Below are 14,878 nucleotides of genomic sequence, written 5' to 3' on the forward strand. Positions count from 1 at the left end.
TAATCCACCACACACAGCTTAGCTAAAATGATTAATCTTGCATTAACAACGATCAAACCTAGTATGTTTTAATATTACTTCTGTATACAATCATTATGGTACTAATTAGAGAGCTATCTAAGAATTAGGTACCATTTTTTCATAAAAGTTTATTCACGAATGATCATTACTTTACAGAGTGTGCAAGGTTACAGCTACCTAATGTAATATTTATCAAATTTTAGCTTTAATTCATAGATATGTATCAGATTTTTATTATAACTTGGAGTTGGCAAGATCCATGTTTAAACAACTCTAGTCTGATGGAAAAATTTTTGGACAGTTATTTAAAATAAAGATTAGAAAAGATTTTCTTAAATAATATAATGGATGTACGATAAGTACATGCAGATGCAAAAGAATAGTAAATAAAAGAAAATCAAGTGTGCTAAGACATTTTTCTAATCTTCTGAATTTAATGATCTCTGAGAGTCTGGACTGTGCCAACTTCGAACCACCAACATATTATTATGTTGTTTTTATACTATGAAAAAATCTATTTTCGTATGTCTTTAGTTACAGTGTATAAAAATATATCAATTGTTATAGTGATAATTTCAATAGTTGACACAAATTGTACTTATATATTTCAAATGTATGTCAGAAATTTGATGATTTCGTGAATAATTATTTATTAGATTTCAGCATATCATTAGCATTATCATGTACCTATTGCACGAAGTTTTAAATAAATAATTAATGTAATGTATAGAAGCTTTTTTATTTCTACCTCCATATTAACAGGTAAGTGTCCACTTATATCAAATGCTTATTCTGAAATTGTTTGGCTTAGGCTTTAGGCCTAGAAAAAAGCAGTTAATGAAAGCCTAGAACACGATACCCTATTTAACTTTATATAACCATACATGAATTTTATGACAAGATGTATTTGATGCACTTGTTACGTAGAAAATTTTGATTTTAATTTTATCACACACCTTCAGTAATTTTTCTATGATTACCTAATTAAAACCTTTGAACAGATGCGTTTAAAATTAACACACATACAGACACAATATTCATAAACTTTAACCTCAATACATCATAACGTATTTCCAAACCAATGTCTCTAATGTAGCGTATCTTAATCACGCCAAATATCATCAAAACAATCCGAACGCCAATAATAATTAAAGCCATCATTATCCGTCCACAAAGTGTTACACTGGCCGGTAACAAGTCAATTAGTCCTGGAGGGATGTTCCAATGATTTATGCTACAGGATAAATATAGCATAGTCCAGTGCTCAATTGTCGAGTAATCGTTGTATGACAACGAGGGACTACGGTCATGGAAGTGGTGTATTTTGATTGGTTGGACTACCTCGTCTTCGGGGCGATGCTTCTGCTATCTGCCCTTATCGGGGTGTACTTCGCTTTCTTTGCGAAACGGAAGCAGAACACCACATCGGAATACCTCATGGGCGGGAAGACGATGGGCATGTTTCCCATATCCATGTCACTGATTGCCAGGTATGCGCTAGCGAAGTTTTTCTGCTTATTGCTCTTTAAAGTATGGTATTATTTTAAGGTGCATTTATTAATTATATAACTATGATATTCATGTTTGTTTCAATAAGAAATAAAGAGCGATCTAGTTCTCTTAATTCTACATGTATTTTTTATGGTTGTTCTAAATGAATGTTACGTTGTTTATAAGATAGACAAGTCACTTCAAAACGGAAGCCAATTGTCTAGAACAATATATGTTATTTATATACATCGTATATATGTCGCACGCAATTTATATGATTTCGTCGTTTACAAGCGGCGTCTACAACACGTTTTACAAACGTAGTTTTGTAGTGGGTATGTCGAGCATTTAATTTCACCAAACTTCCGCCAGAAAAGCTTGTGATCCTAAAGCGAGTCTCTTATTAATGTGTAGTTATGTACTTAAATAAAAAGTTTAAGTCAAATAAAAAGAACCTAACCTAACCTGACTGAACGTTCTGATTACGAATTTGCATGTGATATATATAGGTATTTATTGAAACGCGCAATCGCAAATTGTAATTAAAACTGTTTTCACAAAGACCTCTGCGAAAAATATTCTTACAGAAGCACTATACTGTAATTAATTACTTTAAACATCGTACTATAAGAAAAATTTACAGAATTTATATTAAAAATGAAAGTCTAGGTTACCAGGAATTCTGAGGTGCAATATAAATTAGAGTTGAGATCTCACTTTTATAAGAGAAAAAATTAACGAAATCAACTAAAGTAACTGTTTTGTTTTCTCAGTATAGCACGAAATATATAACATTCTATTAAATGGCATCAATGGCTGGGAATAATAAAAAAATAATAATTCCCAATGCAAGTATGTACGAGTACAATTTTTCCATTGACATGAAGAAACGTGAGTTAACCGATATCAGGTGTTAGGCACTTCCTCTGCTGGGGAGCCAATTGACACTATGCATTGCACAATGAACATTGGCCATAAACAAGACGCTTGCTGTATTTTTAGACTCGTATTTATAGACCTCAAAAGTGACGATTTAACTCCTTATAAATGGGATTCCGTAGAAACTTTCTATTGCGTAAAATATGTCTAAATACAAATTCCTAGCGTGTAAAAATTATGCAAAGATCAGGCTAGAGGAATTTCTTTCATACATGAAATATTATCGTTTACTCAAAAAAACCCGACATATAGCCGCTATAGCTCATAAATTAAAACTATCATTTAACAAGATAGTAGGTTTCCGATCACACTGTGCCAGCGTCGTCAGAGGAAGTTGCCATGGCAATGAGATGTTTCACATCGGTACAAAGTACACTATAACACTCTGACCTATTCAATATTCAACCACAAACAAACAAGCACACTTTCGGCAATTTGGACAAATGGCATTATGGCAATATGCAACTAAAAGCAATTATAATCAGAATATTGAGGAAGGAAGGAAGAAGTTTACAAATCCCCAACTAAGGAGGGCTTAACCCCTACTTCTGTAACTGTCTCTTTGATTTAGCAGACACTGTTTTCAGACACAACATTTATGTCTCATATTATAACAAAGACAGGAACGATATTGTTACACTAACTAGAATTATTTAAACGATCTCCGTGTTGACTCATGGCGCAGGTAAATGCAGACCGATTAGGTGTATCATATGTGTCTTTGTGGGCTCAAACAAATGGGCTAAGATATAAGGCGTTTAATATTATAGATAAAGAGTAATATTTTAACATATTGGAAAAAGAGAGATCCTAATGTGTGTATACAATTTTTCATTATACTAGAAGTCAGTCCGGTTGAAGTCATGCCTACAAAGATAAAAAATCCAACAAATTATATTAAACTAACTGTGATACTATTGGATACCACATCTTTGAACATTCTAGAACTGTATTATGTTGCATCTCTATAAATTAGCGACTTCTCAGGTACAGGTATTGAATAGTGAATAACTTATATTTATTATTATACTAGCTACGTCCCGCGGTTTCACCCGCGTAAGTCCGTATCCCGTAAGAATATCGGGATAAAAAGTTGGCTATGTATTATTCCAGTTGTCCAGCTGTCTACGTACCAAATTTCATTGCAATCGGTTCAGTAGTTTTTGCGTGAGAGAGCATCAAACACACACACACATTCTTACAAACTTTCGCATTTATAATATTAGTAGGATTCAATTCTTCAAGACACAAATCAATTTACAAATCAGCCAATGTATAAAATATCTGAACAAAAAATATGATTAAATTTTTTATGATACGTATTCGAAGATATCGATAAAAAGGACTTACGGAATTCAACAAAGTCGCTACGAATCGGGCGTAGCAACGAAATGTTCGTTAGGTTATTGACCTCAGCGGCATATTCAGGTATCTATGCTTCTTGATAGGCACTAATGAATCTATTTTTAGGATATTACATCACGAGTTATATCTTTCCTCTTCTACGGTAATCACATTTCTTTTGAAACAGATGTTTAGAGTAGGTGATACGTATTGCCTTACATCATTTTAGGTTTGAGAGGAAAGGAAATTTAAAGTAGATGAATTCACAAAACTACTACTACTATTGTATTAACTCAACATAAAAAATTAATACGTTCTAATTCTAATACAAAATGATAATATTTCAAAGAAGTAAGAAAGAACGCACACTTTTCCTAACTAATTATAAACCACGAGCTATTTTACGACGTATTTTAGAAAATGCTCTTAATCGTATCGTATCGTTCTCATATTCTATTCAAAATCAATCATAACGTTTTGTAAAAATCGCACCGTAGAAATGCTTATAAGGTTCAATTTACAATAACAGCATCTGTCAATGCGACTCAGAATGTTAAGATTAGCTCTTGATAATATGAAGCGCGTCAAAATAATTTAATTGTCTCATTCGGCTCTTCGATCCACATCTGCTTTGACCTAGTGAGATTTTAGACTAGTATTTAAATTGGTAGGTAACTTCTTGACTAAGACATTATTTAGATTTTTACATAATTTTATCCATACCACCTACTGATATATTATCCAGATGACAAAAGACATCTCAGCTTCACAAAATACGTAAAGTAGTTCAGTTAAAGAAAAATGAAATACAGACTGTTTTCATACTTCACAATCATCTTGTTTCGATAATTGCATCAAGAACAAGCGATGTCATTACGACAAGGATGTGAGTCCCCTTGAACCTGCATAAACTATCAGCCTGAGTTGATTGATATAATGTCTGGGATTAATTTTGTTGGATAAATCTCTCAATGGTCATTTTATTTCGACGTACGATTCTGAGCAAGTTGATTTGATAGTGCCTGTAGGCAATTATCCGAAATTTTTCAAAACATGTAAAGCATAAGACACGTGATTTAAAATGTTATGGAAAATAAACCCTTGGTGCAAATACATACTTTGGATGTATCTATTGATTGTAAATACAGCTAATAATTCCAAAGGCCCAGTCCAGTATAATATCTATGCTTAAGGCTTTAGTTCTAATCGTAATAAATAAAATATGATCGTAATTTTGTTCGTTTATTTATAAAAAGAGGCTCACTTATAAGTAACAGGATTTAAAACAATGTTTCTAAATATATACAATTTATAATTACAGACTTCGTAATGTTAAAATTAAAAATAAACATTGTAATAATATAATATGAAGCTATCAACATTTTTTAAGTTTGATGGTCAGTTGCTAGCTTTATTTAGTTAACGGATGAAGATGGCGTTTTATAAAATAAAATGCTATTATACATGACACAAATGCCGCAGTAAAATGTGTAAAAATTAATTTCATACTACATTTGTAGTTATACATTGCGAAAAAATTGGTGCATTAAGAAAAATAAAACAATTTAACATATAGAATAAATTAAAAAAAAGATAGCCTTAAAATTGTCAGAATTAGATCAAATTTAAATTGGATCACATGGGACGAACCAGCTTTCAAATTAAAAATTCAAGTAACAGCTTATTTCTCTATATTTCCAATCCTCTATTTTTGAAGCCGATTGCAAAAGTATCCCTACTTATATTATACTCGTATTATGATGTTGTATATGCGAAAGTTACTTTGTCTGCCTATCTCTCTCTTCTTCATTTAGATGAAGTTTAGTAAAGGGTTAGTTTGAGAATCGAAAAACATAAGTTTTTCCCCGGAAATGTTGCGGGTACAGCAACTATTTCTAGGCTATATTTGACAACCATTAAAACACACATAAAATCTCTTTCAAGTAGTTAATTTCTATAAAACATAATATGTTGATGCTATGCGTTTTTCAGCTACGTCTCCGGTATTTCGCTGCTTGGTCTACCATCCGAAATGTACACATACGGGACTCAACTGTGGGCGATCGTATTATCCGAATGGATAGTGTCAGTCACTATAGCTATTGTGTATTTACCTGTGTTCTATAACCTACAAATCACATCTACTTATGAGGTAAGATTCATGTGAATTTTAGTATTTTAAGAAAGCTTGGGATATTGTCAGATAGAAAAGCCTAACATATCAATGTTGTGCAATGGTATTTCCATCTTACAAACAACGCATTTGATTTATAACAATAAGATAATGCTACTGTAAGCATCGTTAGATTAAAATCTCGTGGGATATATTCCTAAGTAGAGTAATTATATTAAAAATAGATAGAATAATGCATTGAAACATTTTTCTAGGGTTGGAACCTCGCGTTACATTATACCTAACGGGCAATAATTTTAACAATCGTATGGCGACATACATATCATTTCAATTGAAACATGTATTGTTAATTTTCAATGTAGTTTTGTCATTTATTTTTTAGTACTTACGACTTCGCTTCAACCAAAACGTTCGCCTCTTGGGATCAATAATATTCATCATAAAAATGATGCTATATATACCTATTGTGATATACGTTCCTGCACTTGCTTTCAGTCAAGGTAAATTTTTCTAATAAATCTGTAATAATAAATTATTTATTGTACATTTGAAAGTGTGTCTGTTTGTTTGTGTTTTTTTTACATACCTAGATATTATATGGATGATATTTTTTACTGCAGCATGCCGAAATTTGGCGAAAGATTTTTTATTCTTATATAATTTGATGTTATTGGTTTACATGTAATAAATAATATTATAATGATTTCTTAGTGTATTAAGAAACGCTTGGGATGGTCCCTTGTGACTTAATATGGAGCGCAATAAATGGGTGGTGCTATATCAATAAATGTGATATGTATTGTTACTCTTAATTATTTTGAACAGGGGAACGAAGCCGCGGGCAACAGCTGGTATATCATAGAAATGAAAATATATAAGTCCGCAACATCATTCAGGCATTCACAAGAGAATTGCAGAGGCCACGAAACTACTTTCCAACTACTTACTAACTATCAATACTGTGTATCCACTCACACACAAAAGCAAACAAATACCCTCACTACCGAAATTGATGACATGATAGACTTCTTTAAGAATTTTCAATAGCGGTCTTGATTTGACCTCAATCTTTACATGTTATTGTGCGAACAGTTCCAGTTTTATATCGAAATTGAATAGTTTAATAATATGATAAATATTTATAGTTTTGGACACAGCACAAACGTGGGCTGTTTTAATTTTCTAGTACTAATACAGAGTTCAATGGAATAGAATTCTATTTCGATTGGATTATATCTCGATACTGTTGCGAATCAGCCCCCGTTATGTAATACTTAAAAAGATTTTACATATTTCAGTGACTGGCATAAATCTGCATTTGATTACCCCGATAGTTTGCATCGTGTGTATCTTCTACACTACATTAGTGAGTACAATAATTTTTATTAATAAATTTTACATTTTATCTATACTAAATAAAAACTTTTTGAACTATGCTTAGAAAACCCCGGGACTGTCTGTGTTATCCCTGGATACGCGGTTGATAAGTCGCGGGCGTAATGCTAAAACTGAATATGTTAAAACACAAAATACGATCAGTAAATATCAGTTCGATTCCAGTCTCAATGACAAAGCTATTTCAGTTCGACCGGTGTTAAATATTCTAAAAGCCCCAACATCTTTATTTATTCACGGCTGACCTGATTCTCCCCTACAGTCTAGATCCCGTCTGACCAGAAGGTCAATCCAATCAGAACCCGGAATCAATTTATAGATAAAGTATTTGTATGCTAAACTATGACATTTTATGCTCACGTTAATGCTTCTTATACCATTAATACATTAGTTATATTCATATTTTCACTTGTAATGAATAAGATCTAGATCTAGGGGTTCTAACTTCTTTAGAATAGATCATTAATCAAACCTGTTTTTGATTGCATCTCATCATTCATCAACATTCATTATTCATTTATTGTAAGCTAAAGAGGTTCAAAAATATAAACTACGAGTATGGTTTAGAAAAAATTTTCGTGAATGTATATAATGTTTCATAAAATAGCCCATCAATGGCTGCTCGTCCCAGCTCCGCCACGATACACGTTTTTTTCTAAATTTAAAAATTTAATTCAAAAATCGTTACAACCCGATCAGGCAATAAGTGGTCTAACTAACGCGAATTTTTAATCCTTGTCTAAACAATTTTAATTCTATTATGTATGAGTATTATTTTCTCTCCATGAACGCACCAAATTTGATAATGAATCTGTACAGATTAAATTAAGAAGTAAAAAATGTGTCCATTTATAAGAAAGTTTCTATTACAATACCTCTAATGTATACTGTGTGTAACAGGGTGGAATTAAGGCTGTTGTATGGACGGATACACTACAAACAATTCTGATGTACTTTGGCGTGATATTTGTTTTGGTGTACGGTACGTGTCGTTTGGGCGGAATCAATGAGGTTTTCAGAATAAACCAGGAAGGCGACCGTTTGGATTTCTTCAAGTAAGTCAAGTACATTTTAGTAGCGTAGATGAGTTGAGGTTCAAGCGTTAAAAAGTCTCTAATTTCTAAACACCGGAAAGCAGATCCTATAGAGAAGAGCTGGGAAGAAATTCTGTATTTGGTCTTTAAAAATCATGTCAATTTAACATTTTAAATGGTAAATTGTAGAACTATGCTTGTGACGGTTGAAAACTGCTTCTAGAAGAAGTCTAGTTGAATAAATAAATATTTGGCTCTGATTTTAATCGTAGCAATCATTTTATCGAGGCGTAGGGTTCATATTTGTTTCATACTAAACTTTGTTCCAGCATGGATCCGGATCCAACGATTCGGCACACATTTTGGACAACCGTCGTCGGAAACTATTTCAGCTGGCTTGCTTCGTGTTCCGTCAACCAGGCTATGGTGCAAAGATGTTTGGCGCTTTCTTCGTTGAAAAGAGCACGCATGTATGTATTAAATACTAGCTGCCCCTCGCGGTTTCACCCGCGTAAGTCCGTATCCCGTAGAAATATCAGGATAAAAAGTTGCCTATATATTATTCCAGTTGTCCAGCTGTCTACGGGCCAAATTTAATTGCAATCCGTTCAACAGTTTTTGCCTGAAAGAGCAACAAACACACACATCCTTACAAACTTTTGCATTTATAATATTAGTAGGATATCAGTTAAAACAATTAGATACGCAATTCTGTACAAAGAGGACCTTTGACGTAACCTTGAATGTATTGGTATCAAACAAATATAGCATAATATACCTAATATGCATTGTTTAACTGTATTAAAAACGAATGTACCAAAATCAACAAATGGTAACGGCCTTAGCAATCTGGTCAATATAGGTACATCAAAATAAATTCAACCTTATCCAGATTATAATATCTAATTTCGCATAATATTTTTTCCTAAATTCAATCTCTTACATATATTAAAATTCCACGTTCGTTCGAATATCAGAAAAGCGACCGCCCTCACATTTTCTTTCGTTTCTAATACGACGAATCTTTTATTGGGGATAGGTATATATTATAATAAATGTGCTATTCGTTATATATACGGGCAACGTAGGTCGTTTTAGACGACGCTCCTACTTGTGTTCTTTCCGATAACATAAAAGGCTATGGAAAATATACTTATATATAAGATAAATAATATTAGTCGCGTAACTAAACCTCTGATTTCGATGCCTAATTTAAACTACAATAATTCTAGAACAATCTTCATAATGGCCGCCGGTATATATGTAATCGTCTCTCTCTGCTGCTACACCGGCCTCGTGATCTACGCCACGTTCGCCACCTGCGACCCCCTCACCACCGGCGCGATACGAAAGAGTGACCAGCTGTTACCCTACTTTGTCATGACCATCACCGGTTCCGTCCCTGCACTGCCTGGTATTTTTATGAGCGGCGTATTTAGCGCTGCGTTAAGGTATGAGATATGTATATCTATACCTATATCTACATATTTCTATATTATGTTCTCCTACATGTTCTTCTTATATTTATTAAATTTAAATTTTATTACTTTTGTACAGCACGGTTACGCAAGTTGATTTAATATAGAATATTTGATTTGATAATTGTTATTCCGATGAAATTAATTTTTTAAAATCTATGAAAGAAAATTTTTTCAATTGAAATTTGGGGAAGCCGTTAAATTTTAAAATGTAGAGTTATTCATATTTCAAAAACAGTTCAAGCACTTATAAATTAGACATCAAACAAGCATTTGATGTCTAATTTATTAGATGTATAAAAGTAGTCGACTATGAAATAATGTTTCATTGTTATTGAAAGATCATCAAATTACTTTAGGCTTTTGTTTTAGCTCCATGTCTACCGGTCTTAATTCCATGTGTGGAGTCATTTTCGAGGACCTCATCCGACCGGCGTATAATAAACCAATATCGGAAAAGACAGCAAGTTTTATTATGAAGGTTATCGTCGTTGTTATTGGTAAGTTAACTTTTTTATGACAGTGCAGGTAAATGTGCCGTGGGGGAGCCGGAGGCCCATTTCCTTTTCCTCACCGGTTCCAGTCCATTCTTACTTTCCAGTCGTCAATCCTTTCCTTTACCCCTTACAAGCGGGCAACACGATCACAGAGGCACTACCTCTGCGAATGTTCATGGGCGGTGGTGATCGCTTACCATCAGGCGAACCACCAGCTCAGCTGCCCGCTATGACATAAAAAAAACATTAGAACTGTTCGTGGCTTTGCTTTACCGGCCTTCAAGTAATAATATACGCTCATAAAAATATAAAATATAATATACGCTCTTTTCATGAAGGCCCCAATGTCGTAATGTTTAAAGCTATTTGCTAACTATTGAAAATATGTATTTTTCATTTCCCATTGTATTAACTATTATGTATGGTAAGTATTCACAATAAGAGCAACAGCAATATTTGCCCATTTATTAGCATGGATTTTAACATCTTTGTGATTTTTTCTATCGTATCAACATTGTAGTGCATTATAAAATAAGCTTTTAGCTCATGAAAGAATATGCCCTTCAGCTTTGACAATAGCACATGCTCAATTCTAATACAAAATTACCTGAAACTTAATAACATAATATAAAAATTGCTAATCTTGTGATGTTTAGGAGCAACTTGCGTAGCTCTTGTCTTCCTGGTGGAGCACATGGGAGCCCTGATCCAAGCTGGTAAAAGCCTGGCTGGTATAACTGCTGGGAGCCTGTTGGGCCTCTTTACTATGGGTCTTTTTCTACCGTGGATAAACGCGACGGTAATTCGACTAGATATTAATATTAAAAACAAATATTTACAACATGTCATACAATAGTCGAGCGCGTGATGAACCTGTAATATGTTGTTTGTTTTTGACGTGACAACGTCTTAAATTAGGTTGCGGCTCGGAGGCACTCATGAAAAAGTGTAACGCCCGGTAACGTTACGATGAGTCACCGAACTATGATCGGTCCGCCGCGCGCGTAGCACTAGAGAATTAGGCGCATTTTGTCTTGCGTGTTTGTGTCTCTGTCTCTGTCTTTTTAGTAAACAAAATATATTTTCTATAGTTAAAATTTGTGCAATTCTTATTTTCATTCAATTCCTTGTTCCTATTGTGCAATTTAATAATATTCATATTAATAAATATTCTACCAAGAAAAAGACGTTGTCACGTAAAATCTTCGCCCGTAAAACCGACTTTACAGGCAACCATTTTTTATTAGTCCTGATAGGAGTGAACAGTGATTACGATTCATAATGAGAAATGTGTATTATCACTCAGGATCGTTTTCGAAAAGCAGTACTTCCTCGCTTAAACTGATACCGCTGGACACCCTATGTAGCTCTGTCTTTTTACTACACTGGAATCAGTACTACTTTAAGACGTCACGGTAACTCTCCAGATATTGGTTTACACATAGTTATTATTTTTTTAATAACATTACAAACAAAATTTTCAAATTAAGTGAAAAAATTATAAATTACAATTACACTATCGTCAATTGACAAAATTTACAGATTTAAAAACGTATTGCGTCATCGTAAAATGTGTTAAAGAAGGGCATTATTTTTTTTCATTTATACATGGTAATTAACTTGTAGGTAAAGCAAAATACGCGCTGTTTTTATAAAAGTGCCGAACAATCCTTTGAGAAGTGTTGCAGCTTTGTACAGCTTCACTTTGACTTACTTCTGGATTATTGTTTGTAAAATATTGTAGGAAAAATAATGTTACACATTATGTTGTTCAAATAGTCAATTGCACTTATTTACAGTAGGTGTATTTTTTTACTACGTTCGTAATTCGAGGGTACCTTTTATTTAAGATTATTATTCGCAAATCATACCTCACTATTTATACAACATTTATACTTAATTCATAATTATATATATTAATATACAGCACTTACTTAGGAATCACGTATCTGTTTTGATAAACTTAAAAAATGCTTAAAGTCCTTTATATTGCCACGTTCGAACAAACAAATTCCACGGGATTATTATCGTTTTATACATGTATAATATAAACACACACAAATATTTTATAATATTAGTATAGATATAAATGTATATTCTGTTATCATCCAGGGTGCGCTAGCAGGAGGCACCACATCGACCCTACTCGTGGGTTGGATCTCTCTTGGGACCCAAGCTGCTATGCTGCGTGGGGATATAGTCATAGTCCCAAAACCAGTTAGTGTATCTGGGTGTGAAGGAAACTTTACCTTGCCCACTACCACACACTCTTCTGTAGAATTTGACAGGTAAAGCTATGAGAAACTTTGTAATTGATATATTGTTATATGTTCCAGTGAGCACAAGAGTTGGCGGTTTGTCTAATGGTAAGCGACTACCAGCACACATGACCATTTGCAGGGGCTCTTTAATAGCAGAGTAAACAAAGGGGCAGCTGGGCCACGATTAGGCTTCATCATCAGCCCATGTATGTACCCACTGCATGGACACAGGCTTCTTATGAAGGTTCAGGCCATAATCCACCAAGTGTGGTTTGGTATCACATGACGTCTAATTTTAAATTTTCGGACATGAACCTATCAATATTTTAAGCCCAGGACCATTGAGCCACTACTGTTATGATTAGACTTCAATATGAAAAGAATCAGTTTGACGTTTGAGCATTTCAAGAAAATAACTCATATTTCCTTGAGACAAAACAATGCAAATGCAATAATTCTAGTTAATATTCCGAAGGCAATATAAATTGTGAAATACCTACTCGTTTACTTAAAAATCCACAACACCACTATATCTGCCACTTATTTTATATTCCTCTTTCAGGTCTGGTACGTTCTTCATGTATCGATTGAGCTACTTATACTATACTTTTATAGGAATGACAGTTTGTATCATAACTGGTGCCATAGTTTCATATTTTACTCAACCCAATAATCCTGCTATGGTGAGTATTTTTGATTAAGAGATAATTGTTTTATTATTATCGTGAAAGCTTGTCTTTGTGTATTACACTAAAATAGGTGATGATATGAATTATTTACATTCATTTTCATACAGAGATAGATTATGCGCAACTGTTTACCACAGGTGACAGTGAAGTCTGCTGTCATATATAGCCAATAATTTTCTGTTCTGAAAATCGGACACGTTTTCCTATTTGAAAAAACTTTAACTGTTTTATTTATTTGATGTTTAATTATCTGATTATTCATAATGTACCAATTTTTCTATTTCGACTAAACATTAAAGTAACTAACATTAAACATTACATCTGCATATGTATGCAATATTATAGATTGACATTCGAAAATAAGTTTTCAATGGGTACATATATCACTCTGAATAATGAATATGTTTTTTTTTATTTACTTCATTATACCAACGTCCAATTTTTTTTTTTTGTTATCGTGCATCAGGTACATAGAGATCTGCTAACGCCAGTCATCCACCGTTTCTTACCCCCACAAAGTCCAAACTGTACGAGACCAAGACTCACTCAGCACGATATCGAGATTCATGCGAGAGAAATGGAGCACTTGTGTACACAAGCCGCTTTCATGGTAACCTTATAGCTTCTACGTTTCATGTAATTCGTGATTTCAAACCAGATTTACCTACTATGTAGTTGTTAGTACAATTTGAAATAAAGTGAAGCCAGCAGCGCATCACCAAAGAAGAATCATTCGGGGTTAAATTACATCAACGTCATTGTTTTTTCAATAGTAAAATAATAGTGTGTTATGTTTTCTATGTCTTACACAGGATACAAAATATATTGTGATCGTGTGAGACGGGGACACGTCCAATATACGAGTATGATGTATATTATTTGTGAATTTACTTTTAGAAGAATATTAGACTTCTATGTAATGACTTATTAGATTTTTCTATATTCTGAATCTTAATCTATATTCTTTTGAATTTCAGAATAATATTCATTTGCTAAGTTCACATCTCATTCGTATGTCTTATTGTTAACTGACTCATATCCTTTTCTTAATTTAGATACTAAATATTTATGAATTATTTATTTCCACCCTTACATATCGTTTTCGTTTTTATATTGCAGAGAGATGCAGCAGACATCGACTTCTTATCAACAAAATCCAAAAGCAACCTCGTCCAATGACTGTTCTCTATCATTCCTTAATCAAAATTTTACTCTGCAAACTTCTAGAAATTCTCCTTTGTTAATTTAAAATGCATTTCTTTTTTAATGTTGCTCTTGTATAAAACCCTTCTTATGTCTGTTATAATCGAACGATGTTATTAAATTTTTAAATTTTAAACCAATTTTTATTTTCATCTAAACTGTTGTCAACAGCTTTACGAACGTTTGGCTGCATTTGATGCAAATAATGGAAATTTTGATGAAGATTTGCCGCCTGTATTTAGCCGTCGTTTTCGTCTAGACCAAATCCCAAGTTCTACAAATAAGCAAGATTTAGCAAGATCAGATAATACAAATAATACAGAATGATTGTCATAAAAACTATCAGAAATAGCGAATCAATAAAACACTCTGTGAAATATAGTTCTATATAT

General features: G+C 33.1%; 1 protein-coding gene across 2 annotated transcripts; it reads left to right on the plus strand.

Annotated features, from left to right (window-relative positions):
- The first annotated feature begins 1,304 nt into the window (after positions 1–1,304).
- Positions 1,305–14,828, plus strand: LOC119835797 (sodium-coupled monocarboxylate transporter 2-like). 2 transcript variants are annotated; one of them, XM_038360793.1, is made up of 13 exons: positions 1,305–1,511; positions 5,788–5,947; positions 6,312–6,429; positions 7,228–7,295; positions 8,225–8,379; positions 8,688–8,828; positions 9,591–9,809; positions 10,209–10,336; positions 10,990–11,132; positions 12,446–12,621; positions 13,157–13,277; positions 13,750–13,893; positions 14,658–14,828. In XM_038360793.1, the coding sequence occupies exons 1-13, from the start codon at positions 1,330–1,332 to the stop codon at positions 14,811–14,813; spliced, it is 1,911 nt and encodes a 636-aa protein (XP_038216721.1). In that variant the 5' UTR covers positions 1,305–1,329; the 3' UTR covers positions 14,814–14,828. The 2 variants fall into 2 exon arrangements, with proteins under 2 accessions (XP_038216721.1, XP_038216722.1); XM_038360794.1 differs by lacking the exon at positions 14,658–14,828 and adding an exon at positions 14,403–14,607.
- The last annotated feature ends 50 nt before the right edge of the window (positions 14,829–14,878 follow it).

Source organism: Zerene cesonia, chromosome Z (genome assembly GCF_012273895.1).
Source record: "Zerene cesonia ecotype Mississippi chromosome Z, Zerene_cesonia_1.1, whole genome shotgun sequence".
In the NCBI taxonomy this organism is placed as follows: Eukaryota; Metazoa; Arthropoda; class Insecta; order Lepidoptera; family Pieridae; genus Zerene; species Zerene cesonia.

Bases quoted from the DNA above. Each gene is read 5' to 3' on its own strand.
- LOC119835797 (XM_038360793.1), top strand. From the start codon at position 1,330: ATGGAAGTGGTGTATTTTGATTGGTTGGACTACCTCGTCTTCGGGGCG. The intron at 8,829-9,590 runs GTATGTATTAAA...CAATAATTCTAG, and splicing joins TCGTTGAAAAGAGCACGCAT to AACAATCTTCATAATGGCCG. The intron at 10,337-10,989 runs GTAAGTTAACTT...TGTGATGTTTAG, and splicing joins GGTTATCGTCGTTGTTATTG to GAGCAACTTGCGTAGCTCTT.